Source organism: Gasterosteus aculeatus, chromosome 4 (genome assembly GCF_964276395.1).
Source record: "Gasterosteus aculeatus chromosome 4, fGasAcu3.hap1.1, whole genome shotgun sequence".
NCBI classification, from domain to species: Eukaryota; Metazoa; Chordata; class Actinopteri; order Perciformes; family Gasterosteidae; genus Gasterosteus; species Gasterosteus aculeatus.
The window spans coordinates 9,980,538-10,008,302 of NC_135691.1; the positions used below are offsets into that span (position 1 = coordinate 9,980,538).

General features: G+C 43.4%; 3 protein-coding genes across 6 annotated transcripts in view; all 3 read right to left on the minus strand.

Moving 5' to 3' along the window:
* Window positions 1-27,765, minus strand: part of LOC120818130 (protocadherin gamma-C5) — a 168,550-nt gene that overhangs the window by 109,047 nt on the left and 31,738 nt on the right. The gene's annotated exons all lie outside the window — the stretch shown is intronic.
* Window positions 3,277-6,469, minus strand: LOC144406201 (protocadherin gamma-A2-like). Its single transcript, XM_078101261.1, has one exon. The coding sequence runs from the start codon at window positions 6,216-6,218 to the stop codon at window positions 3,816-3,818; it is 2,403 nt and encodes an 800-aa protein (XP_077957387.1). The 5' UTR covers window positions 6,219-6,469; the 3' UTR covers window positions 3,277-3,815.
* LOC144406144 (uncharacterized) lies at window positions 14,306-27,264 on the minus strand. The gene is made up of 4 exons (XM_078100920.1): window positions 24,709-27,264; window positions 22,647-23,520; window positions 21,855-22,496; window positions 14,306-17,063 (listed from the first exon to the last, which is right to left on the minus strand). Exons 1-4 carry the CDS (start codon window positions 27,118-27,120, stop codon window positions 14,560-14,562), a joined length of 6,432 nt encoding a protein of 2,143 aa, XP_077957046.1. The 5' UTR covers window positions 27,121-27,264; the 3' UTR covers window positions 14,306-14,559.

A 27,765-nucleotide genomic window follows, 5' to 3' on the forward strand; every position in this document is an offset into this window, starting at 1 on the left:
CAATGTCTTGAACAACACTACCGATAAGTTACGTCTTTTCAAGCTCCGTGATTTGGGGCATGATGTGATTGAGACAAGGAAAGAAGAGAAGAAACGGCACAAATAACCTACAATTCAAACGCCCCTTTTTGCGAGAAGGTTTTCTCAAACGCCACTGCAAATTTAATAATATATGAGATCAATAGCCTTCTGTGTACAATTCATTTGAAAAACAAACCAAAGTAAATAAAGTAATCCTTTGATGTTACAGTCTTTGATCGAAATAAAGTTGTTAAGTATTGTTCCTCACTTTATACATGGAAAAATGAGCGCTCTGCCTGAACACTTGTTTCACCGACAGAGACTTTTCAATATGGTCCAAATCCCAAATGTCATGAATGAGGGGAAAAAATCATAACTCCAATGGCTTGACATATCCATAAGTTGGTTCTGTGTAAAAGGTCATGGGTTAACATGAGGGAAACCACACAACAAACACTTACATGATAAATAAATGTGAAAATCAACATATCAAAGACCTCACCTCCAAAGGAGAGTCTGGTTCATCAAGGATGTTCTTCTCACTTTTCATCCGCTGCATCGTCCCTGTAGAACTGGGGTCCATTATCAGCACGTTCTGACTACCGACTGTGCCGAACTTACAGTCACTCTTTCTGGAGTCATTCGTCCTGCACACCTCGTAGTTGTACACGTGTGGGAGAGTCCCTGTCCCCAAAGTGTCTGAGTAACGTGGTGGATAATACGGAATCACAGGGAGATTGGAGTGATACAGGACGCGAGACTGTCTCCATCTGTAGATCTTCACTGATATAATAACCACTAAACAAGTAATGAAGAGGAAGGAAACTACAGCCAAAGCCAACACTAAGTAGAAGGTCAGGTTGTCATTGTACTCCTTGTCTTGTGTGTAGTCAGTGAACTCAGACAGCACTTCAGGGAAGCTGTCCGCCACCGCCACGTTAACAATGACTGTAGCTGAACGAGAGGGCTGCCCGTTGTCCTCCACCATCACAGTCAGTCTTTGTTTCACAGCATCTTTATCAGTGACTCCGCGGATAGTTCTTATTTCTCCATTCTGTAAGCCCACTTCAAACAGCGCCCTGTCTGTGGCTTTCTGCAGTTTATAGGAGAGCCAGGCGTTCTGTCCAGAGTCCACGTCAACAGCCACCACTTTAGTGACCAGATAGCCCACATCTGCTGAACGCGGAACCATCTCAGCCACCAGAGAGCCTCCCGTCTGCACCGGGTACAGAACCTGAGGAGGGTTGTCATTCTGGTCCTGGATCAGCACTTTCACAGTCACGTTGCTACTGAGTGGAGGGGAGCCTCCATCCTGCGCTTTGACGCGGAAGTGGAAATATTTGATCTGCTCGTAGTCAAAAGAGCGCACTGCATGGATGACTCCACTATCAGCACTAACGGACACATACGAGGAGACTGGCACTCCGTTAACAGAGGAGTCCTCCAGTATGTAAGAAACACGGGCATTCTGGTTCCAGTCAACGTCTGTGGCTTTTACTGTGAACATAGAGAGTCCTGGTGTGTTGTTTTCTACAATATAGGCCTCATATGAGGTTCGCTCAAATTCAGGCGCGTTATCATTAACATCGGAGATCTGTAAATTTAGAGTGACGCTACTAGAGAGGGAGGGGACTCCTTCATCAGAGCACATCACCGTTATATTATACTCAGAGGATTTCTCTCTGTCTAATTCACCGTCAGTTACTAAACTGTAGAATTTTTTTGATGTCGATATTATCGTTAAAGGGGTGTTGTTGTTGATGAAACAGTGAACTTTTCCGTTTTCGCTTGAATCAGGGTCTTGAACGTTAATCATAGCTACAACAGTGCTCACCTTAGAGTGCTCAGATATCATGTTTAATTTTGACATTATATTTATTGCTGGTTTATTGTCGTTTATATCCACCACTTCTACTATGACTTTGCATGAATCTGTAAGTCCACCATCGTCACTTGCACGTATATTAATATGGTAATTTTGCATTTTTTCATAATCAATATTTCCAATCAATCGAATTTCACCACTGTCTTCATGAATCTGAAACAATGCGTGTGCTTGATCTAAACTGTTAGTAATTGAATACTTAATTCTGCAATTCGTTCCATAATCTGCGTCGGACGCAGCCACGCCTGTAACAATTGTCCCAATTGGTGCATTTTCTAAGACTGTGGCGGTGTACGTTGACTGTTTAAAAACAGGAGCGTTATCATTGGCATCTAACACTGTGATGGAAATCCTAATTGTCCCCGACATTTGGGGATCTCCTCCATCAAACGCTGTTAAAACTAAAGAAATGATATCTTCCTTCTCTCTGTCGAGGTGCTTCTGTAAAACCATTTCCACTTTTTCTGTTCCATCCCCCTGACTATTTCGTTTGAGTATAAAATTATCGGTAGGTTTCAGCTCGTAGTTTTGAAGACCATTTTTGCCGACATCAAGATCTATTGCTCTATCTAATCCGAACGTTGCTCCAATTAGAGCAGATTCGCTTATTTTAAAACTGACTTCGTTCTTTTCAAAGGTCGGGGGACTGTCATTTATATCTGTTATTTCCACTGTGATGCTGTAGAACTCCATCGGATTCTCCAAAATAATCTGGAAATGTAAAGCACAAGGCGTAGTCTGTCTGCAAATCGCTTCTCTGTCTATTCTGTCTTTGATAAGTAGGACTCCTCGTTCTGTATTTAGCTCGATGTATCCCACCCCGTCTCCTGTGTACACCCGAGCTTTGCCTGATTTCACTCGTTTAATATCTAATCCCAAATCTTGAGCAATATTGCCGACTAAAGAGCCACTCGACATTTCCTCCGGGATCGAGTAGCTGATTTGGCCGAGCACTGTGCTTAGATGAAGGACCAGAGAAAACAACAGTACTTGCCGTCTCATTGTTCTGCTCGATATTTCCTCGCAAAATTCAATGTGACAAATTATCTTCCAAATTGCCCGGATTTTTATGGTCCATAATATTTTCCGAAAAGCAAGTGAACGGTATCAATCCATAATAGTCCACATCCGTTAGGAAAAGGTATTTTTTTTACTACATTGGTTAAAAACGTTGCCGACGGTGTAACCATGTGAATGGCTTTCGGTGTCTGATAGACATTATGGGGAGGTTTCTTTTCATACCCAGCGTGAAACATTGACACACTGGCCAACAGCGGCCCTATGAGTGCACAGCATTGAATTACACGACACACAATAAAATTAAAGTTCTGCATATTTAAATGTTCCATAATTAAAAGCCTTAAAAGTTGATTGACGAATGCTAAATGCAAAAATAAAGGACTTTCCTTCACACTAGTGTGGAGAATATTATTAATAGATGTAATCATGAACGGTGGAAATAAAATACTATGATGTACGGATGAAAAATTGAATTCAAGTAATCAGTAAAACAAACAAGTGACAGCCAAACATTTGGTTAAGCTATGTAATGTTTGCCAAAAGTAGACACATAGGTATAAGGGTAGAAAGACAAATTAGACAGAGAGACAGAAAGATACAGAGAGATGGGTGGATAGATTTATAGGAAGAAAAAAAATGAAATAGTTTATAGAAATAATGTACAATCATCGGTTGCAGGATCAATAAGAGCTCATAACCAGACCTAACCACCCGCAAGCATAAAAAACAAAAAAATACTCAATGCTGCAGCTGCAAATGATTAAAAAGGTTCAGGGCAAAAGTAACACCAGTGCCTCTGTCCATGGTGCTAGTTGCAAACCCATGAAAATGGGACAGGGTAAGGACTTCCTCAGTTGTAAGAAACATGCAAATGTGTTAAAATGTGTTATTATACCAAATAACCAACCTCTAGAGGAGAGTCTGGTTCATCCAGGATGTTCTTCTCACTTTTCATCCGCTGCATCGTCCCTGTAGAACTGGGGTCCATTATCAGCACGTTCTGACTACCGACTGTTCCGAACTTACAGTCACTCTTTCTGGAGTCATTCGTCCTGCACACCTCGTAGTTGTACACGTGTGGGAGAGTCCCTGTCCCCAGAGTGTCTGAGTAACGTGGTGGATAATACGGAATCACAGGGAGATTGGAGTGATACAGGACGCGAGACTGCCTCCATCTGTAGATCTTCACCGATATAATAACTACTAAACACGTGATGAAGAGGAAGGACACTACAGCCAAAGCCAACACTAGGTAGAAGGTCATGTTGTCATTGTACTCCTTGTCTTGTGTGTAGTCAGTGAACTCAGACAGCACTTCAGGGAAGCTGTCCGCCACCGCCACGTTAACAATGACTGTAGCTGAACGAGAGGGCTGCCCGTTGTCCTCCACTATCACAGTCAGTCTTTGTTTCACAGCATCTTTATCAGTGACTCCGCGGATAGTTCTTATTTCTCCATTCTGTAAGCCCACTTCAAACAGCGCCCTGTCTGTGGCTTTCTGCAGTTTATAGGAGAGCCAGGCGTTCTGTCCAGAGTCCACATCAACAGCCACCACTTTAGTGACCAGATAGCCCACATCTGCTGAACGAGGAACCATCTCAGCCACCAGAGAGCCTCCAGTCTGCACCGGGTACAGAACCTGAGGAGGGTTGTCGTTCTGGTCCTGGATCAGTACTTTCACGGTCACGTTGCTACTGAGTGGAGGAGAGCCTCCATCTTGCCCTTTGACTCGGAAGTGGAAATCTTTGATCTGCTCGTAGTCAAAAGAGTGCACTGCATGGATGACTCCACTATCAGCACTAACGGACACATACGAGGAGACTGGCACTCCGTTAACAGAGGAGTCCTCCAGTATGTAAGAAACACGGGCGTTCTGGTTCCAGTCAGCGTCTCTGGCTTTTACTGTGAATATAGAGAGACCCGGTGTGTTGTTTTCTACAATATAGGCCTCATATGAGCTCCTCTCAAATACAGGCACGTTATCATTAACATCGGAGATCTGTAAGGTGAGAGTGACGCTGCTGGAGAGGGAGGGGACTCCTTCATCAGAACAGGTCATAGTTATATTATAATTTGAGGCTGTCTCTCTGTCTAATTCACTGTCTGTTACCAAACTATAAATATTATTAGTTGATGTCTTTAAAGTAAATGGTGCATTTTCACCTATAAAGCATTTCACGTTTCCGTTGTCTCCCGAGTCCTTGTCTTGGATGTTTATCATTGTAACAACTGTATTGAGTTTTGCATCCTCTGTTATAACAGTTGACTTTGACATTATATAAATTTCAGGCTTGTTGTCATTTACGTCTTGTACTTCGACAACTAACTTACAAGAATCTGTTAATCCCCCCTCATCACTAGCAAGCAAGTTAATTTGATGGTTCCGCAAATCTTCAAAATCAATTTTTCCAATTAAAGTAACATCCCCGTTTTTTTCATTTACGTCAAATACTTTCCTTATATCGTCTAATGTATTTGTGATAGAATATGTAATTTCACCGTTAGAACCCTGATCTGCATCTGAGGCTGAAACGGTGGCAATAACTGTTCCTACGGGTGAGTTTTCAGTAACTAAAGCCTTGTAGGTTGGCTGAGTGAAAACGGGAGCATTATCATTAGCGTCTAACACTGAAATAATAATCAGCATTGTTCCTGACATCTGCGGCTCTCCTCCATCTACAGCCGTTAACACAAGAGATATCTGCTCTTGTTTCTCTCTGTCCAAAGGCTTCTGCAGCGCAATCTCAACGTTTTTATTACCGTCTGCGTTATTGCGCAAAATCAGAGCAAAATTATCCGTTGGTTTTAATTCATAGCTTTTAACATCATTTATTCCGACATCGAGATCGACAGCCCGTTCTAGAACAATTTTTGACCCGATAACCGCTGATTCGCTTATTTTGAATTTCATCTCATTCTTTTCAAAGGTTGGTGCGTTATCATTTATATCTGTGATCTCGACTATAACGCCGTAAAATTCCATAGGATTCTCCAAAATAATCTGAAAATGCAAAGCGCACGGCGTCGTCCGTCGGCAAAGCGCTTCTCTGTCGATTTTCTCTTTGACGAGGAGGACTCCCCTCTCTCTATTTAGCTCGATAAACTCATCACTGTCGATGGTATAAATTCTTGCTTTACCGGATACCAGACGTTTGGTTTGTAAACCTAAACCCTGTACTATATTACCTACTAAGGACCCTTTGGTCATTTCCTCTGGAATAGTGTAGCTGACCTGCCCAAACACCGCTCCAACGGAGAGTAGACAGACAATCAGCTGTACTTGCCTCGTCATTGTTCTATCCAGACTGTATCCGTGTGATTAAAAAAAACGATAAAAATTGAGTATCAAACGTAAACTAATAGCCTGTAAATTCCACAATCGATAAACTCCCAGATGTCAACGTCCTGTTTCCAATTCGCTACATGACTCAACTCTCCGCTCTTCCTCTCCGTGCTCTTTCTTTATTATGTCGACGTTACATGGGAGGTGCTGCTGCAACAACACTGCTAGCCTCACGGTTTAGCCAACAGCGGCCCTAAGAGTGCACACTAAACAACTGCAGAAGCACAAGAAAATGTTTAGAAGATGGATTAAAAGGATAAGAATTCTGAAGCTGAACAAGAAACATGCAGATCTCACGAGGCACATTTGAAAAAATAAAGGGAGAAAAAAAAGAGTAGGCAAAGTAATTATTTCTGTCCTATGTTGTAAAATGAATAGATTCTGAAAACCAATATAAGGTACCACCAATAGACATGGATTCATCTGACAAAACGACTTGTCTGCTGCTCAAATGAATGAATGAGCAAAACAAAAAAGTATATCTATCTGCACAATATAATATATGCATTAACACATATATACATTATATTGTTTATTGAATAGAATAAAAAACGATGATACTGTATATAAACAGGAAGTAGCTAAAACAATCAAAAAAGACTTTCACTTTCAAGACACCTATGCTAAGAGAGAAGGTAAAAAGTTATCTGCTTCTGCCTCTTTAAGCACATAAAGCAAATGTCAATAAATTAAACTAATATGGTGAAAATGGATCATCATCATAAGGGGAGATCTAAAAATATGATGTATTGTTGATTAAACATATTTTGGCTACGAAATATATGGAAGGCCTAGACTCGAGCATGCAACACAATGATTGCCAAACCATGCTCTGTAAAAATATAGTATAACAGGTAATACGAGCTTTAACGTTTAACAAATATTCCTCCAATAGCGGTTAAAAAAATAATGTTTAAAAAGTCAAACCTCTAGCGGAGAATCTGGTTCATCCAGGATGTTCTTCTCACTCTGTATCCGCTGCATCGTTCCTGTAGAACTGGGGTCCATTATCAGCACGTTCTCACTACCGACTGTGCCGAACTTACAGTCACTCTTTCTGGAGTCATTCGTCCTGCACACCTCGTAGTTGTACACGTGTGGGAGAGTCCCTGTCCCCAGAGTGTCTGAGTAACGTGGTGGATAATACGGAATCACAGGGAGATTGGAGTGATACAGGACGCGAGACTGTCTCCATCTGTAGATCTTCACCGATATAATAACCACTAAACACGTGATGAAGAGGAAGGAAACTACAGCCAAAGCCAACACTAAGTAGAAGGTCAGGTTGTCATTGTACTCCTTGTCTTGTGTGTAGTCAGTGAACTCAGACAGCACTTCAGGGAAGCTGTCCGCCACCGCCACGTTAACAATGACTGTAGCTGAACGAGAGGGCTGCCCGTTGTCCTCCACTATCACAGTCAGTCTTTGTTTCACAGCATCTTTATGAGTGACTCCGCAGATAGTTCTTATTTCTCCATTCTGTAAGCCCACTTCAAACAGCGCCCTGTCTGTGGCTTTCTGCAGTTTATAGGAGAGCCAGGCGTTCTGTCCAGAGTCCACATCAACAGCCACCACTTTAGTGACCAGATAGCCCACATCTGCTGAACGAGGAACCATCTCAGCCACCAGAGAGCCTCCAGTCTGCACCGGGTACAGAACCTGAGGAGGGTTGTCGTTCAGGTCTTGGACTATTAATCTAACTGTAGCAACTGAACTCAGAGGAGGGGATCCAGCATCACGAGCAGTTACGTTGAATTCAAAGCTTTTGATTTGCTCAAAATCAAATGACCTCACTGCGTGAATGACACCACTTTCTGAATTTACGGACACTAACGAGGACACAGCTGCCCCATTAACCTCTTTCTCCTCCAGGAAGTAAGACACCCGGGCGTTTTGGCCCGAGTCTGCATCACGAGCACTGAGAGTGAACACAGAAAACCCAGGAGAGTTGTTCTCTGGTAAAGTCTTACTGTATTCTGAAAGGTCAAATTCAGGAGGGTTGTCATTCACATCAGACACTTTTACATTGATTTGCTTCCTGCTAGTCAAAGGAGGGGAGCCTTGGTCAGAGACCGTTACAGTGATGTTGTACTCAGGGATACTTTCTCTGTCTAGGACGTTATCGGTTACTATAGTATAATATCCTGTTAATGAAGACTCAATTTTGAAAGGCATGTCAGAGTCAATGGAGCATTTGACAACACCGTTACCATCAGAGTCAACATCATGCACATTAATAACAGCAATAGTTGTACCTGGAGGAGAGTCCTCGGATATCAAGTTAGCAAATGACATCAGCTGTATTGTAGGGACGTTATCATTCTCATCAATTATTTGAATTATTACTTTGCACGTATCTGAATATCCTCCTTGGTCACTAGCCTTAATGTTTAATTGATACGTGTTAGATTTTTCAAAATCTAGTTTACCCGCAACGCTAATCTCTCCAGTTTTGTCATTTACTTCAAAAAGCGGCTTCACTTCTCTGGTCACATGTGCTATGGAAAATGTTACTTCACCATGGTGTCCTTTATCTGCGTCATTGGCACTCACAGTGGTTACTTCTGTTCCTTCTGGAGAGTTCTCCTTGATTTCTGCTTTATAAACAGGCTGACTACAAACTGGCGCATTATCGTTAGCATCTAACACAGTGATATGAATGCGTACTGTCCCTGATCTGTGTGGTTCTCCTCCGTCTGAAGCAATCAGCACGAGTGTATGAGTCTCCTCTTTTTCTCGGTCTAACGGGTTTTGTAAAACCATTTCGATGGATTTACCTCCATCAGGCTGGTTCTGTACTTCTAATTTAAAATGATCAACGGGTTTCAAGATGTATTTTGTAATTTCATTTATGCCAACATCGGGATCAAATGCACGCTCTATTGAGAACCGTGTCCCAGCTGGGGCATTTTCAACAATATTCAAACGGATTTCATCCCTTGGGAACGACGGGCTGTTATCGTTCACGTCTATTACCTCCACGGTGACCCGATAAAGCTGGATTGGATTTTCTAAAATGACTTCGAAACTGAAGCTACAGGGCGTCGTCTTTCCACACAGCTCTTCTCGGTCTATTCGCTCTTTAATCACGAGGGTGCCTTTGTCCCGGTTTAAATCAACGTACTGTCGACTCTCCTTTGTAATAATTCGAGCTTTACCTGATTTGAGCCTCGCAACATCCAAACCTAAATCTCTAGCGATGTTTCCAACGAAAGATCCCTCTGCCTGTTCCTCTGGCACGGAATAGCGAGCCTGTCCAGTCACTGAGCTCAGCTTAAAAAGACAAAGAATGACAAACAGAGCTTGTCCTCGGCCTCTAAAATCGGTTATCCGCATAAAAGCCATCATGGATCCAACTAAAGATAAACGGTAATCCTTTTCCAAAAAAAATGATCGTTGTTGAAAAAAAGGAAACGATATCATCAGCAGAGATAATCCTCGACAAATGCTTCGTTATAACACATCAGGAGACGGACCGTGTCTTCTCTGAACAGTGAAACATTGAACGGATTGAAAGGGGTGGACTGCTGCGCTTCTCACACTGTAAGTCAGTGATGTATCAACAGCGGCGCTCAGAGCCCGTCCAAGGAAATGGAATCGAAGTCTACAATATTAATGGCCTTTTAAATATTCGATTAAAACAATTTAATTAATTTCAGTTATCGTGTGAAAAATTCATATTCAGATCATTATAAAGAATAACGTACCTTTAGTTTGACAAAATTAAACAAATACAGTGAGAATACTGTGAGGCTATTAACGAATTACAAAAACTCTATCGATTTGATCTTAATTGTGTATGTTTGTTTATTTGTAAGACACCTTTTTTCAGCCCCCCATAAGTTTGATGATTAACTATATATGGTGAAATTAATAATTATACATTAAAAAAGATGACAATTTGTGTTATATTTCTATTTCCCCTGTGTATTTTGCTTGCATTTGACACTCGTTAAGAAAGCTACTTCAAAATGATTCCGTTTACCGTTTCAGAACCAAGGACAGTGACTCAAACTATCTCCTGACATCAGTATTAACGTGCACTTTGCCTCTACTAATTCAGGAGAAAGACAAACTTTTTTTAGTCACTGGTCTTGCATACCTCGTAGTTGTACACACGCTGCTTTTGTCTATTATTTCGTTGACGATTAAAATACCCTCGTCTGTTTTCAGCTAAGCGCACTGAGTGCTTTGTTTAGTCGAAAAACGGGCATGACTTCAACGCAGCGTTTGCACATCCACACCAATGTCTTAAAAAACGCTCCGATAAGTGAAGTGATTTTAATGTCCTCCCTATTCATATATCTCATTTTCCGGCACACGTCATTGAAACAAGGAAAGAACACCAGTGGTGTGTGGGGGTAGTAGTCGTTGCGGGCGGAACGAATAACGAAACTTGGCGGAACTGCCGTGCACGGGTTAGAGGACAATTGTAAACTTCAAGAAAAACGCCCGGTGACGCGAGGGGAATATGTCAGAGGGACGAGCGCATATAATTGGTAGAAAAGACGGGAAATTTTCAAAATAAAACATTTTTCAGAAAATATATATATATATTCTTTCTGTGGTGCAGCCCAGTAGCTAATGGCTCACGGACCGGTACTGGTCCGCGGCCCGGTGGTTGGGGACCACTGGGTTAGCAGGCACACTTGAAAGGCAACCATACCTTTTTAACAACAACACAAAGCACTTACATAATAAAATGTGAAGATCAACATATAAAAGACCTCACCTCTAAAGGAGAGTCTGGTTCATCCAGGATGTTCTTCTCACTCTGTATCCGCTGCATCGTTCCTGTAGAACTGGGGTCCATTATCAGCACGTTCTGACTACCGACTGTGCCGAACTTACAGTCGCTCTTTCTGGAGTCATTCGTCCTGCACACCTCGTAGTTGTACACGTGTGGGAGAGTCCCTGTCCCAATAGTGTCTGAGTAACGTGGTGGATAATACGGAATCACAGGGAGATTGGAGTGATACAGGACGCGAGACTGTCTCCATCTGTAGATCTTCACCGATATAATAACCACTAAACACGTGATGAAGAGGAAGGAAACTACAGCCAAAGCCAAGACCAAGTAGAAGGTCAGGTTGTCATTGTACTCCTTGTCTTGTGTGTAGTCAGTGAACTCAGACAGCACTTCAGGGAAGCTGTCCGCCACCGCCACGTTAACAATGACTGTAGCTGAACGAGAGGGCTGCCCGTTGTCCTCCACTATCACAGTCAGTCTTTGTTTCACAGCATCTTTATCAGTGACTCCGCGGATAGTTCTTATTTCTCCATTCTGTAAGCCCACTTCAAACAGCGCCCTGTCTGTGGCTTTCTGCAGTTTATAGGAGAGCCAGGCGTTCTGTCCAGAGTCCACGTCAACAGCCACCACTTTAGTGACCAGATAGCCCACATCTGCTGAACGAGGAACCATCTCAGCCACCAGAGAGCCTCCAGTCTGGACCGGGTACAGAACCTGAGGAGGGTTGTCGTTCTGATCCTGGATCATTACTTTCACAGTCACGTTGCTGCTGAGTGGAGGGGAGCCTCCATCTTGCGCTTTGACAGAGAATACAAGCTGCTTGATTTGCTCATAATCAAATGAGCGCACTGCATGAAGAACCCCAGTTTCGGAGTTTATGGATACATAAGAGGAAACTGGGCTGCCACTGACTTGTTTGTCTTCTAGAAAGTACGAGATTCTTGCGTTTTGATTCCAGTCTGAGTCTTGAGCGCTCAGAGCAAATATTGTCGTACCAGGGACATTATTTTCAATGATGAAGGCAGAATAACTTGTCCTAGTAAAGAGGGGAGCATTATCGTTAACATCAGAGATCTTCAGTTGTAACGTTATTTTAGTAGAAAGAGGAGGTGACCCTGAATCAGTTGCCGTTATCGTTATGTTATATTCTGGAATTGTTTCACGATCAAAAGGTACATTTGAAAGCAAATTGTAATAATTAGTCAAAGACGACTGGATTTTAAATGGAAGATAATAATCTATTGAGCAGGTAATTTGACCGTTTCTTTCAGAGTCTGCATCTCTAACATGAAAAACGGCAATAGTTGTGCCTACAGGGACGTCCTCCGATATCATGCTGGAATATGACATTATATTTATAACTGGAGCATTATCATTTTTGTCAGCAACTTCTATCATAACTTGCGTTGCATCACTTAGGCTACCCTGATCTTTGGCAATCACTCTCATTTCATATTTTTTATCTTTTTCGAAATCGATATTATCAGCTACCGTTATTTTGCCAGTTAAGCTATCGATTTCGAATAGTTCGCCTGTCTTCCCGTTCACGTTAGAAAACGTATATGTGATTAAGCCATTAGACCCAGTGTCAGCATCTGAAGCATTTACAGTCGTAACATATGTGCCAATTGGTGCATTTTCTATCACTGTAGCAGTGTAAAGAGATTGATTAAACACAGGAGGATTATCATTGGCATCAAGAACAGTGATCTCTACATTTACTGTACCAGATCGTGGTGGAGTTCCTCCATCTACTGCAATCAGCTTTAGTGAGAGGTGTGGATTCAACTCTCGGTCTAGTGGCTTCTGTAAAATCATTACTGCAAGCTTGTTTCTATCAGCGTTGGAGTGTTGCTTCAAAACGAAATTATCATTCGAGGATAAAACATATTTTTGTAATCCGTGAATGCCTGCATCGGGGTCATAGGCGTTTTCCAAATCGAAATAAGATCCCACTGTTGCAGATTCACTGATTTCTAGGTTAATTACATTATTTTTGAACGTTGGCGCATGGTCATTTACGTCCAATATCTCGACTGTCACCCTGTGCAGTTCAATTGGGTTTTCCAAAATGATCTCGAAGCTGAAGCTGCACGGTGTAACGTCTCCACAGAGCTCTTCTCGGTCGATTCTCTCATTCACGACTAAAATCCCTTTGTCTGTTTTTAGCTCGGTTAACTGATTGTTTTCTCCGGTCACGATGCGGGCCCGACCGGAGCGGAGCCTTTTCAGATCCAAACCGAGATCTTGTGCTACATTCCCGACAAGCGAACCTTTCTTCATCTCCTCCAGAATTGAGTAACGAATTTGACCGTTGACGGTGGAAATCACGAAGACAAAAATGAACAGCTGCGTTGCAAGTGTCCAACAAGAAAGCCATTTCCCGCATCGTCTCTGGCTATTCCCCATGTCGTTACCAGTAAAATCCAAAATGTAAAAATGATTTATATTCCACGTTCAACTAATTTGAAATTCGGCTGCACTATTCGTACTATTAATCATACAATTAATGAAACAAAAAATGCCGTGAAAAGACGAGTGTGTGTCCGTTAAACCTCCCTACATGAAATAAAGCGTTCCTCCCCCTGCGCTTTCTCTCCACCTCTCCCTGCACAGTCAGAACAGTATAATCTGTTTTACTGATCAACAGCGTCCCTTAGAGTTCATGTAGAGGAAATAACTCAAATGCACATAGAAAAACTATTTTTTAGATCCAACATGGGAACCGACGGCAACAAAAGTAAAGTTAGTGCAACGTAAACGATTAAATACGGGATTTGGTAACAGAGGAATTGACGTACGATCAAATGCTACTCAAATACTGCAACCACAAAAAGAAAAACGGAAACACAGCAGTGTTACTAGACCAGTCACATTAGTAGCAGCTGTCCAACACTAATGTGCTGAACTTGTGAATAACAGCTTATTGTAAAAAGGATGAGTTTGGACTTGAGTGGTAATTAAAGAGGTTTAGCAAGGACGGCACAATGAACACAAAATAGTCAATAAAATTACAGTAATCATAAAACAAGAGTCAGTGAAGCCCATGAAAAACTTCAAAGCAATTAATTAATAGCAATGTAAGAAATTCTTTAATATCTAGAGCTAAAATAAGACTATATTATATGTTAATGTTTTTTAATTATAATAGTATTTTAGGAAAACAATAACAGCAGCAACATATAAAATATAGAACATGTTCAAGAATATCTTCGTAAAAATATATAGGAACGTTTTCTTCAAAATATTAAAATAAAAAACACAAGAAAGTGATTTTGAAATTAGGTTTTGTTCATTATGCTGAAAGATATACGATATCATCTCATGCTATTCCCGTCCTTTTTATTTTAACATCGTTTTTTATTTCATACGTTTTAATTTCATTTTGATAAAATTTGATATTTGAGAACTTTGTCTTGAGACGGTTTATTATATATGTAGAGAATGATGACTTGCATTGTCTATTAAATAAAAGGACTAAACAGATCTAACAGAAGAATAAAACAACAATTAGGAGCTATATAAAAGTAGCCACATTATTTAACTAACCTCTAGAGGAGAGTCTGGTTCATCCAGGATGTTCTTCTCACTCTGTATCCGCTGCATCGTCCCTGTAGAACTGGGGTCCATTATCAGCACGTTCTGACTACCGACTGTGCCGAACTTACAGTCACTCTTTCTGGAGTCATTCGTCCTGCACACCTCGTAGTTGTACACGTGTGGGAGAGTCCCTGTCCCCAGAGTGTCTGAGTAACGTGGTGGATAATACGGAATCACAGGGAGATTGGAGTGATACAGGACGCGAGACTGTCTCCATCTGTAGATCTTCACCGATATAATAACCACTAAACACGTGATGAAGAGGAAGGAAACTACAGCCAAAGCCAACACTAGGTAGAAGGTCAGGTTGTCATTGTACTCCTTGTCTTGTGTGTAGTCAGTGAACTCAGACAGCACTTCAGGGAAGCTGTCCGCCACCGCCACGTTAACAATGACTGTAGCTGAACGAGAGGGCTGCCCGTTGTCCTCCACTATCACAGTCAGTCTTTGTTTCACAGCATCTTTATCAGTGACTCCGCGGATAGTTCTTATTTCTCCATTCTGTAAGCCCACTTCAAACAGCGCCCTGTCTGTGGCTTTCTGCAGTTTATAGGAGAGCCAGGCGTTCTGTCCAGAGTCCACGTCAACAGCCACCACTTTAGTGACCAGATAGCCCACATCTGCTGAACGAGGAACCATCTCAGCCACCAGAGAGCCTCCAGTCTGCACAGGGTACAGAACCTGGGGAGGGTTGTCGTTCACGTCTTGGACTATTAATCTAACTGTAGCAACTGAACTCAGAGGAGGAGATCCAGCATCACGAGCAGTTACGTTGAATTCAAAGCTTTTGATTTGCTCAAAATCAAACGACCTCACTGCGTGAATGACACCACTTTCTGAATTTACGGACACTAACGAGGACACAGCTGCCCCATTGATCTCTTTCTCCTCCAGGAAGTAAGACACCCGGGCGTTTTGGCCCGAGTCTGCATCACGAGCACTGAGAGTGAACACAGAAAACCCAGGAGAGTTGTTCTCTGGTAAAGTCTTACTGTATTCTGACTGGTGGAATTCAGGAGGGTTGTCATTCACATCAGACACTTTTACATTGATTTGCTTCCTGCTAGTCAGAGGAGGGGAGCCTTGGTCAGAGACCGTTATAGTGATGTTGTACTCAGGGATAGTTTCTCTGTCTAGGACGTTATCGGTTACTATAGTATAATATCCTGTTAATGAAGACTCAATTTTGAAAGGCATGTCAGAGTCAATGGAGCATTTGACCACACCATTACCATCAGAGTCAACATCATGCACATTAATAACAGCAATAGTTGTACCTGGAGGAGAGTCCTCAGATATCGAGTTTGCAAATGACATCAGCTGTATTGCAGGTATGTTGTCATTCTCATCAATCATTTGAATTAGGAGTTTGCACGTATCAGATAGTCCTCCTTGGTCACTAGCCTTAACGTTTAATTGATACGTTTTGGCTATTTCAAAGTCTAGCTTACCTGCAACTTTAATCTCTCCCGTTTTAACATTTACTTCAAAAAGCTCCTTCGACTTTTTGGTGGCATACGGAATGGAAAATGTTATTTCACCATTGACTCCTGTATCTGCGTCATTGGCACTCACAGTGGTTACTACTGTTCCTTCTGGGGAGTTCTCCTTGACTTCTGCTTTATAAACCGGCTGACTACAAACTGGCGCATTATCGTTAGCATCTAGCACAGTGATATGAATGCGTACTGTCCCTGATCTGTGTGGTTCTCCTCCATCTGAAGCAATCAGAACGAGCGTGTGAGTCTCTTCTTTTTCTCGGTCTAACGGGTTTTGTAAAACCATTTCGATGGATTTACCTCCATCAGGCTGGCTCTGTACTTCTAATTTAAAATGATCCACGGGCTTGAGGATGTATTTTTGAATGTCATTAATTCCAACATCGGGATCATCGGCACTCATGAGAGAGAAGCGAGTCCCCGTTACAACACTTTCAACAATATTCAAACGGATTTCATCCCTTGGGAACGACGGGCTGTTATCGTTCACGTCTATTACCTCCACGGTGACCCGATAAAGCTGGATGGGATTTTCTAAAATGACTTCGAAACTGAAGCTACAGGGCGTCGTCTTTCCACACAGCTCTTCTCGGTCGATTCGCTCTTTAATCACGAGGGTGCCTTTGTCCCGGTTTAAATCAACGTACTGTCGACTCTCCTTTGTAATAATGCGAGCTTTACCAGATATGAGCCTCGCAACATCCAAACCTAAATCTCTAGCGATGTTTCCAACGAAAGACCCTTCTGCCTGTTCCTCTGGCACGGAATAGCGAGCTTGTCCAGTCACTGAGCTCAGCTTAAAAAGACAAAGAATGACAAACAGTGTTTGTCCTCGGCCTCTAAGATCGGTTATCCACATAAACGCCATCATGAATCCAACTGAAGATGAACGGTAATCCTTTTCCATCCAAAGCTGATCGTTGTTGAAAAAAAGGAAACGATATCATAAGTAGAGAAAATCCTCGATAAATTCTTCGTTATAACACATGAGGAGACGGACCGTGTCTTCTCTGAGCAGTGAAACATTGAACGGATTGAAAGGGGTGGACTGCTGCGCTGCTTACACTGTTAGTCAGTGATGTATCATCAGCGGCGCTCAGAGCCCGTCCAAGGAAATGCACGTGAAGTCTACAATATTAATACCAATTTAAATATACGATTCAAACAATTTAAATAAATTCAGTTCTTCTATGAAATATGTTAGATTATTTTTGTTGAGAACACAGTAATGTACTATCGAGAAACAACAAGAAGCATTTAAAAAATGAATCAAAAATGAAATGTAAAGTACACTAAAAATTCTACTAATTAGTGTATTTGATATTAATAAATGGTTAAGAAAAAGGTAGCCGAATGTGTGTTTTTGGGATATCTTCTATTCAGCCATTCCACTTTTTTTGTTAAACCTGTTACATTGTTTTTTTTTTCATTAAAGATGTTTTTGGTAAAACATTGATACTATTAGTTAACTAATGGTTAAGATAGATAGCGAGAGAGAGAGAGCGAGAGAGCGAGAGAGAGAGAGAGAGAGAGAGAGAGAGAGAGAGAGAGAGAGATTTGATTTTGAAAAACCTTTATTTATATAAAATCAAGGACACACAATACATAAAACATGGGCCATCTTCCATGACCATACAACATACCCAAAACAAAACGATGTCTCCTCAAAAAGAGCTAGAAAGGTGGCCTAAAAATTAGGTCATCTCCACTAACACAGCAGATTGCCTCCTTGAAGCACCACTTTCCAATGAACTCGTCTACGTTGTTCATGCTTTTGAAAAAATTGAAATCGACCCAGACTCTGGCCTTGACCAGGGACACGAAGGCCGGGAGTGCCTCTTGTCCGGCCCTGCCCTCTACTCTGTTCTTCCTGCTACAATAAATTGCAAGTTTAGCTGCTCCTACTACAAAGTTGAGCAGCTTCCATTTTGTGGCGTGTTTTTTATTGTAGCTGACACCTACTATGAAGGTGTTCTGAGACCATCCTTCCTCAAAATGGTTAAAAACATTCTGCAGTGCATTGAAGAGGGAGTAGAGCCTCTTGCAATAATAAAAACAATGAAAAACAGTCTCTACTTCGCCACAAAAAAGACAGTGTCTGGCTACACCTGGGTTGATAACAGAAATAAAAGCGTTTACAGCAATCGCCCCATGTAAAATCCTCCATTGTAAGTCACCAGTTCTCTTTTTGATCGGAGGTTTGTATAAAACCTTCCATCCCACTTTGCTGCCAGTGCTTATACCCAGCTCTTTTCTCCACACTGTGTCTGCTCTCCTATTCAGCTTTCTCCAGTTCAATGCTTTAACACACCGCGCATAGATTGCCTTCCCTTTTGCAGTGTGCAGGTCCAGCTTCTCCTTTGCTCCGTCTAGTAGTGGTCCCGAGCCCCCTTGCAGCATCGGAACAAAGCCTAGGTCTGGAAACGGATCATCTTCTCTTGGGGTTTCCTCTCCTCTGCTGTACTCCTGCAGCATCTTTCTTTCTTCTCCTGTCAGTTGGTCAGCCCACCTGTTGAGTATCCTTCTGCTTTGCCGAATGGATTTCAACCCAAGCAGACAAGCCACTGCAGGTGCATTTGTCATTTCAGGACCGGCCACCGCCACCACTTTCCTCAGGGTGGTGGTCCCAGAGGAACATAGCAGGCTGTTAAGACCTGGTGTAGTGCCGTCCTGTACGTCCAACCTGGCTCCATTCACCAGAGGTTCCTCGAGCAGCCAGTGTAGGGAGCAGGCCGGCCCTAGTCTCTCCCAGCTAAAAAAGTTCCATGCCCGAAAAAGGGACTGATAAAAAGGAGATAATCCACGTAGTTTGACAAGATTAAAATCCATTAAAAAAAGTGCAGTGTCTATTCCCAGGCCCGCTGCTTTCCTCAAGATGAAGCTGGTCAAGTCTCTCCAAACCACTTGTGTTGGACCTGTAAGGTATCTTTGTGTAAACTGGAACCTAAAGGTTGCCACTCTACTAGGAATGTGCACCAGCCCCTGCCCCCCTTCCCCCTTTTCTAGAAAAAGGACACTTTGAGGGACCCAGTGCATTTTGTCCCAAAAAAAGTCCACTAAAATGGCCTGCACTCTCTGTAAGAGACCTTTGGGTGGTTCCATACAGGCCAGCCTATGCCATAGGGCAGATGCCACCAGGTTGTTGATCACAAGGGTTCTCCCTCTGTATGACATGTGTGGTTTCAGCCATTTCCATTTTCCCAGTCTTCCTTTAATTTTCTCCTCCATCCCCTCCCAATTTTTTTGGACTGTGTCATTACTACCCATATAAACGCCCAGGTATTTGAACCCATCTGTCTTCCAGGTTAAGCCCCCCGGTAGACTGGGTAGATCCCCTTTCCAGGTTCCCACTGCCAGTGCCTCACTTTTGGCCCAGTTAACTCTTGCCGCCGAAAGTTTACCAAAGTCTTTCACAATCGTACCCAGTCTACCAACCTCTTCCTGATTTTTAATAAACACGACAATATCGTCGGCATAGGCTGACAGAATAAGATTTTTGTGAAAGCCCTTTAAAACCAGCCCTTCAATGTTTGCCCTTATTCTGCATAACATTGGTTCTATAGCCAGGGCGTAGAGCATCCCTGAGATAGAGCAGCCCTGTCTTACTCCTCTGCACACTTTAAATGGGCCACTAAGACTCCCATTAATTTTTAGTACACTCTCAATGTCCCGATACAAAACCTTAATCATTGCCATAAGCCCTGGGCTGAGGCCAAAACTCTCTAGAGTCCTCCAGAGGTAGTGGTGCTCAACCCTGTCAAATGCCTTTTCCTGGTCTAACGAAATGAGACCAGCCTTAATGCCCAATGAACTAGAGATGTCCAAAATATCCCGAATTAAGGACACATTGTCCAGTATGTTCCTGCCGGGCACACAGTAAGTTTGGTCTTGGTGGATGACCAGGTCCATTACCTCCCGTAGCCTGTTGGCCAATGCTTTGGACAGGATTTTGTAGTCTGCACAGAGAAGGGACACCGGACGCCAGTTCTTTACTTCTTGCAGGTCTCCTTTTTTCGGCAGTAAGGTCAGCACTGCTCTCCTGCAACTCAGCGGCAAATTCCTGTCATTAAAACTCTCATGAAAAACAGTTAAAAGGTCTTCCCCCATCACGCTCCAGAACTCTCTGTAAAACTCCACTGGAATCCCGTCGATTCCCGGGGCCTTACCCCCCTCCATGCTCTGTAGAGCCACATAGAGTTCGGTTGCCAACAGAGGGCCCTCCAACGCGGCATTTACATCCTCTGGAACTTTTGGAAGCTCAGTGCAAAAACAGTCAAATAGTCCATCCTCCTCTCTGTACTCACTGCGGTATAGTTCAGAGTAGAATGTCACAGCTCTCTTTCGGATGTCTTTGGGGTCTTTTAGTTCCTGGCCTGTCGCTGAGCGTAGAGTGTGCACGACCCTGCTTTGGCCATTCCTCTTCTCCAGTCCAAAGAAAAATCTAGATGGTGCGTCCATCAATGTTGCACTCATGAAGCGTGACCTCACCAATGCCCCTTGAGCTTTAGTGCCCAGCAGGTCTGCCAGCGCAGATTTTTTTGACTTGAGATCTTTAATGTGCTCTCGATTTCCGGTGGATTCTGCTATGTTCTGCAACTCCACAATTTCAGACTCTAGATTCCTCATAGACCCAGTGATGTCTCGTGTGACATTGAGAGTGTACTGTTGACAGAGCTGCTTTATTTCTATCTTCCCATAATCCCACCACTGTTTTAGAGAAGTAAAATCATGTTTCCTGTTCTTAAAACCACTCCAAAAGAACTTAAACACGTCCTTAAAAAGTGTGTCCTCTAAAAGAGCTGTGTTGAAATGCCAGTATGCACTCTTGGCCTTGCAGTTATTTATAAAAACTTTGCATAAAACCAGGGCATGATCAGTAAAACCCACAGGCACCATCCTGCACACTTTGTAGATGTTAAAATGGTGTCTAAAACAATAAAACCTGTCCAGCCTGGCTAAGGAAATGATACTCCCTCTGGAGTGGGCCCAAGTGTACTGCCTCTCGTTCCCGTTCAAACACCTCCACACATCCACGACCTCGTGTTCTGCTATCAGCTGCTTCAGAGCTCGCTGTGACGGACCGTGAGGTTCTATGTGGTTCCTGTCTAAAAGATCATTTTCCGTGGAGTTAAAATCCCCTCCCAAAAATAAAAAAGCTTCCTCACTCACACTGCCTAAAACAGTGCTTAAAGCATGTAAAAAAACCACTCGATCAGGTCCTGAAACAGGAGCATAGACATTCACAAAAACGCAGGTAATGTGTTCAAACATTGCTTTCACCACCAACAGTCTTCCCTCCACCACATGCTTTACCTCCATTGACTGTGGCATGAAGGTTTTTGAAAAGAGGACACCGACCCCCCCACTGGTTGTGGTGTTGTGACTAAGCACAATGTCGCCCCCCCATTCCCTTTTCCAGTCGGTCTCATTAGACTTATCGCTGTGCGTTTCTTGTAAGAAACAGACATCGATGCCTTTAACTTTCATCAACTGATACAGCAAGGACCTTTTCGTTGCATCCCTGGCCCCGTTGATGTTTAATGTGCTAATGTTGATGTGGCTCATGATTATTGAGATAAAGAATAAGCAAAGCGAGATCTTCGAGCTGCTGTTGCGTTTCCATTCTGCGTCATTCATCAGTGACTTCTTCATCAACATTGAGATCATTATTGATTTTCTGTACTATTTTCCTCAGCCGGTATACTTCCTGCCTTATTAGGCCTCCCCTGTCCTTACTGCTCATATGCATCCGGACAAACTTAGCGAACTCCTCTTTATCGGAGAAGTAGTCCTCTACCTTAACTCCCTTCATGTTTTTCGTTTTTTGTAAAAACACTTTAATCTTCCTCACGCTGTATTCTCTGGTGCTCCTCTGACTGTCAGCCTTGAAGTCAGAGGACTGACTGTCAGCAGAGTCTACCTCCATGTCAGACCCAGACCTTGCTTCTTCGCTCCCTTTCCTCATGTTTGCAGCTCCTTTCTTCGCCTGTGAGCTCCCATTTTTGCTCTTCGTTTTCCTTTTCCGGCGAGGGATTTTGAGCGCTCCTTCATCTCCCTCCATGTCTATGTCGCTTTCCATCACCATCCCTGTCTCCTCCTCTCCTTCAGCACTCCCCTGACTCCTCGCCTGACCCTCCTCAGCTCCCTCTATGCTCACCTGGCTTACCTGTTGGGCCACCCCTGTCTCTTCTTGCCCCCCCCCACCCACCTGACTTATCTGCTGCGTTTCAACTGTTCTCTCCTGTCTCCCTTCAAGCCCCTGGCTTTCGTTCTCAAACCCCCCCCCGCCCTCCTGGCTCCCCTGCTGGACTTCCCTACTTATTTGCTTAAACTTGTCTGTCTCACTCGCACACGTCATCCTTCCTTGCTTGACCTCACCTGTTCCCCCCACCCCCGACTGCCGGACTTCACCTTCTCCCTCCTCGCTCGACATGCTCCTCTGTTCGACTTTCCCTGTCTCCTCTTCACCCGCCTGACGGACTTCACTGGTCCCCTCCTCACCCTCCCTAGACCCCCGCTCAACCTCACCTGTCCCCTCCTCACCCACCTGCGGGACTTCGCTCATCCCCTCTTCGCCCACCGTGCTCCGTTGTTGAACCTCATCAGTCCCCTCCTCGCCCACTGTGCTTCGTTGTTGAACCTCACCAGTCCCCCTCTCACCCTCCTTCCGGGCTTCGCCTGTCACCTCCGCCCCCTCCTGACTAACCTGCTGGACCCCTCCGGTCTTGTCCCTACTTCCCTGCTGCGCTTTGCCATCCCCCTCCTGCCCTTCCCTCCCATTGTCCCCTCCCCTAATGTTCTGGACAGAAGAGGTCTTTGCTGGACATTTTCTGCTGAGATGTCCCTCCTCCCCACAGCTAAAACATTTGGTGTTCTCCGAGGTCGCAAACACTACGTAGTCAAAACCATCCACTCTAATCCTGAAAACCAGATTGAGATCCTTGTCTCTGTCATTTAATATCATTAGAAGTGTTCTTCTGTGTGATACCACATGCCTCAGGAGAGGGGATTTGCACCCCGAAGGCACTTTCCTGATCTGAGACATAATTTTTCCATGCCTCTCCAGCTCCTTAATCAGCGTCTCGTCTCTGATAAACGGAGGAACGTTAGACAGCGTGACTCTGGTCGCTGGTGTGGTGAGAGGAAGGACGGGCACCAGCGTGTCGTCTACCACGATCCCCTTCTCTACCACCACGTTGGCTTTCTCAACGCTCCCTAGAAAAATCACCACCGCGTTATTCATGCGGGCGGCGGATTTCACGTTGCCGTGGCCGACCACTCTCCCCACGGCCAAGCCGCATTCCTCCACCGAGCACGAAAAACCCGGTGCGATCCTGACGCCGTGTTTCCTCGTCAGGCGAGTGAGTTCCATAGTGGCGTTCAGCATGCCGACCAGCGACAGCTGATCGGCTGCAAAGAAACGCACACTTTAGGAAAACAAGCCCCCCAACAAGTCCACTCAACCACTAACACACGTATGCGCTACAATCCTATGTCTATCTCACATCCACCAGTGGACAAATTACGCTCGAAACAAACCTATACCGCTCTCAGCAACACGCTCCGCTCGCGCAAACCTCCTTCACTCAGAGAGAGAGAGAGAGAGAGAGAGAGAGAGAGAGAGAGAGAGAGAGAGAGAGAGAGAACTGTCACGAGTACAACAGGGAAGATAAGGAAAGCCCTCCCTCACAAGTATGATGATTAACTAAATATGTGGTGATTAATCTTAATAATGGAATATTATATATTAAAACATTAAGTTTGCTGTTCGTTTTATATTTCGTGTTCCCCTATGTAGTTGGCCTGCATTTGAAACTCGTTAAGACTTTGCTTCAAAATGATTGCGTTTACCGTTTCAGCACCAAGGACAGTGACTAATTTAGAAGAAATAAAGTCACTCTTTCTTGAGTCACTGGTATTGCCCACCTCGTAGTTTTACACATGCTGCTCTTGTCTTTTCTGTCGTTTGCGAATAAAACAACCTCATCCGTTTTCAGCCCGGTGCACTGCTGCTTTGCTTAGTGGAAATACGGGGACGACAAGACCGCAGCCTTAGCACATCGACACCAATGTCTTGAACAACACTACCGATAAGTTACGTCTTTTCAAGCTCCGTGATTTGGGGCATGATGTGATTGAGACAAGGAAAGAAGAGAAGAAACGGCCAAAATAACCTACAATTCAAACGCCCCTTTTTGCGAGAAGGTTTTCTCAAACGCCACTGCAAATTTAATAATATATGAGATCAATAGCCTTCTGTGTACAATTCATTTGAAAAACAAACCAAAGTAAATAAAGTAATCCTTTGATGTTACAGTCTTTGATCGAAATAAAGTTGTTAAGTATTGTTCCTCTCTTTATACATGGAAAAATGAGCGCTCTGCCTGAACACTTGTTTCACCGACAGAGACTTTTCAATATGGTCCAAATCCCAAATGTCATGAATGAGGGGAAAAAATCATAACTCCAATGGCTTGACATATCCATAAGTTGGTTCTGTGTAAAAGGTCATGGGTTAACATGAGGGAAACCACACAACAAACACTTACATGATAAATAAATGTGAAAATCAACATATCAAAGACCTCACCTCCAAAGGAGAGTCTGGTTCATCAAGGATGTTCTTCTCAGTTTTCATCCGCTGCATCGTCCCTGTAGAACTGGGGTCCATTATCAGCACGTTCTGACTACCGACTGTTCCGAACTTACAGTCACTCTTTCTGGAGTCATTCGTCCTGCACACCTCGTAGTTGTACACGTGTGGGAGAGTCCCTGTCCCCAGAGTGTCTGAGTAACGTGGTGGATAATACGGAATCACAGGGAGATTGGAGTGATACAGGACGCGAGACTGTCTCCACCTGTAGATCTTCACTGATATAATAACCACTAAACAAGTGATGAAGAGGAAGGAAACTACAGCCAAAGCCAACACCAAGTAGAAGGTCAGGTTGTCATTGTACTCCTTGTCTTGTGTGTAGTCAGTGAACTCAGACAGCACTTCAGGGAAGCTGTCCGCCACCGCCACGTTAACAATGACTGTGGCTGAACGAGAGGGCTGCCCGTTGTCCTCCACTATCACAGTCAGTCTTTGTTTCACAGCATCTTTATCAGTGACTCCGCGGATAGTTCTTATTTCTCCATTCTGTAGGCCCACTTCAAACAGCGCCCTGTCTGTGGCTTTCTGCAGTTTATAGGAGAGCCAGGCGTTCTGTCCAGAGTCCACGTCAACAGCCACCACTTTAGTGACCAGATAGCCCACATCTGCTGAACGAGGAACCATCTCAGCCACCAGAGAGCCTCCAGTCAGGACCGGGTACAGAACCTGAGGAGGGTTGTCGTTCTGATCCTGGATGTTTATTCTAACTGTTGTATTGCTGCTTAAAGGTGGGGAACCTCCATCCTGTCCTTTTACGAGAATATAGAGATTTTTAATTTGCTCATAGTCAAATGATCGAACTGCCTGTATAAATCCACTTTCTGCATTAACAGATATGTAGGTTGATATTGGGTTACCGTTTAATTGAGTATCAAGGAGAAGATACGACAATTGTGCGTTTTGGCCCAAGTCAGAGTCGTGAGCTTTAACGGAAAAAATAGACATTCCCGGAGAGTTATTCTCCATAACATTAGCTTCATAATAACTCTGTTCAAACGTGGGGGCGTTATCATTTACGTCGGACACTCGAAGCGTTATTGTCTTGTTGGTCGAAAGTTTTGGGCTCCCTTCATCCATAGCCGTGAAGGTGATATTGTAATAAGGGTTACACTCTCTGTCAAGGACACCGTTTGTTACTAAGGTATAATAATTCTTTAGAGACGAGTGAATTTTAAACGGAATATTGCCGTTAACTGAGCAGTCTACTTTACCGTTCTGGCCCGAGTCTAGATCTTTGATGTTTATTATAGCCACAGTGGTCCCGCTGGGAGAGTCCTCAGCGATGACGCTAGAGAACGAGGTTAATGTTATTACAGGTGCATTGTCGTTTACATCCGTCACCTCAATTATGACATTAGTTGACGTGCTCTGTCCACCTTGATCTTTTGCTTGAACACCAATCTCATATATTTTACTTTCCTCATAATTGATGTGACCATTCACAGTTAAGTAGCCGGTGTTTTCATCCAGGTTAAATAGTTCGGCAACATTACTAGACATGCGATTAAAGTGGTATGTGACACGGCCATTCATCCCGTCATCTGCATCGTTTGCGCTCAAGACCAACACTAAGGTTCCTTTTGGAACATTTTCTTCAACTGAAGCCTTGAAAATCGTTTGAGTAAAGACCGGAGCGTTGTCGTTTGTGTCTCGAACATTTACGTGGATTTTAAGTGTCCCTGATCTCTGTGGTTCACCACCGTCCACCGCAGTAAGTGTGAGAAGCATATTTTCCTCTTTCTCGCGGTCCAAAGCAGAAGAAAGAAACAACTGTGCATATTTATGACCATTTGGGCTAGAAAGGACCTTGATGTTAAAATGTGTCGTCGGATGTAACGTATAAATGTGTAAAGCGTTCATGCCAACATCCGGGTCGATTGCACTCTCCTGTAATATTTCAGTTCCCGGGAGAGCAGATTCTAGTATGTCTATACGCACTTCTTTCTCATGAAACACGGGTGCATTGTCATTAACATCCAACACTTCAACAACGACGCTATGAAGTTGCATTGGATTCATAAGAATCATTTCAAAATTCAAGCTGCAGGGCGCTGACTGTCCGCAGAGCTGTTCTCTATCTATTCTTTCCCCAACGACAAGAATCCCTTTGTCTGCATCAAGTCTAATATACTCGCTGCTGTCGACGCTAACAATTCGGGCACCGCTTGTCATCAGTCTTTTCGCGTCGATGCCTAAATCTTCGGCAACGTTTCCTACGAAGGATCCCTTTCTCATCTCCTCGGGTACAGAATAACGGATCTGACTGACAGTCGCATCAATTACTATAATGAGGATAAAGGCCCGTACTTGCCATGTAATCTTGGCTTCGCTGCTGAAAAAAGCCATTTTCCAAAAGCAATCCAATAGTGTGTTGAGAAGAAAATAAGTGAAAAGAATAGTCGTTCTGTTAAAGTCCTTATAATCCAAAGTGTGACAACGTATATATTAAAAGCATAACATTCATTGATGAAAACGAACGCCGAATGTCCTGCTCCCTGCAGTACAACAAAACAAGTACTGGAGGTGTAGCTGCATTTCCAAAGCCTCAAATGTATTTTAAAGACCAACAGCGGCCCTTAGAGTTGGATATGAAGCAGTGTTAATTTTGGCCGCTATTTTTTATTTAGTCTTAGTCTTAGTCGTTAGACGAAAATGCATATTAGTTTTAGTCACATTTAGTCATTTTAATCCTTCTTATCTTTAGTCTAGTTTATGTCGACGAAAACTAGACTAAAATGTAATTAGTTTTTTTTAGTCAGATTTAATTTACAACTTGTCTATACAACCTCATAATGGTCTAGCTTGCAGTACTTGGTTGTCCATCAGATGTCCCTCCTAGGACAGGTCTATAGCAGGGGTCGGCAAACTTTTTGACTCGCGGGCCACAATGGGTTGTAAAATTTGACGGAGGAGCCGGTCCAAGAACAAATGGTTGAAGTGTTTGTGTAAGCTAATATAAATGACATGTGAAAAATCATTACATGAAAGGAT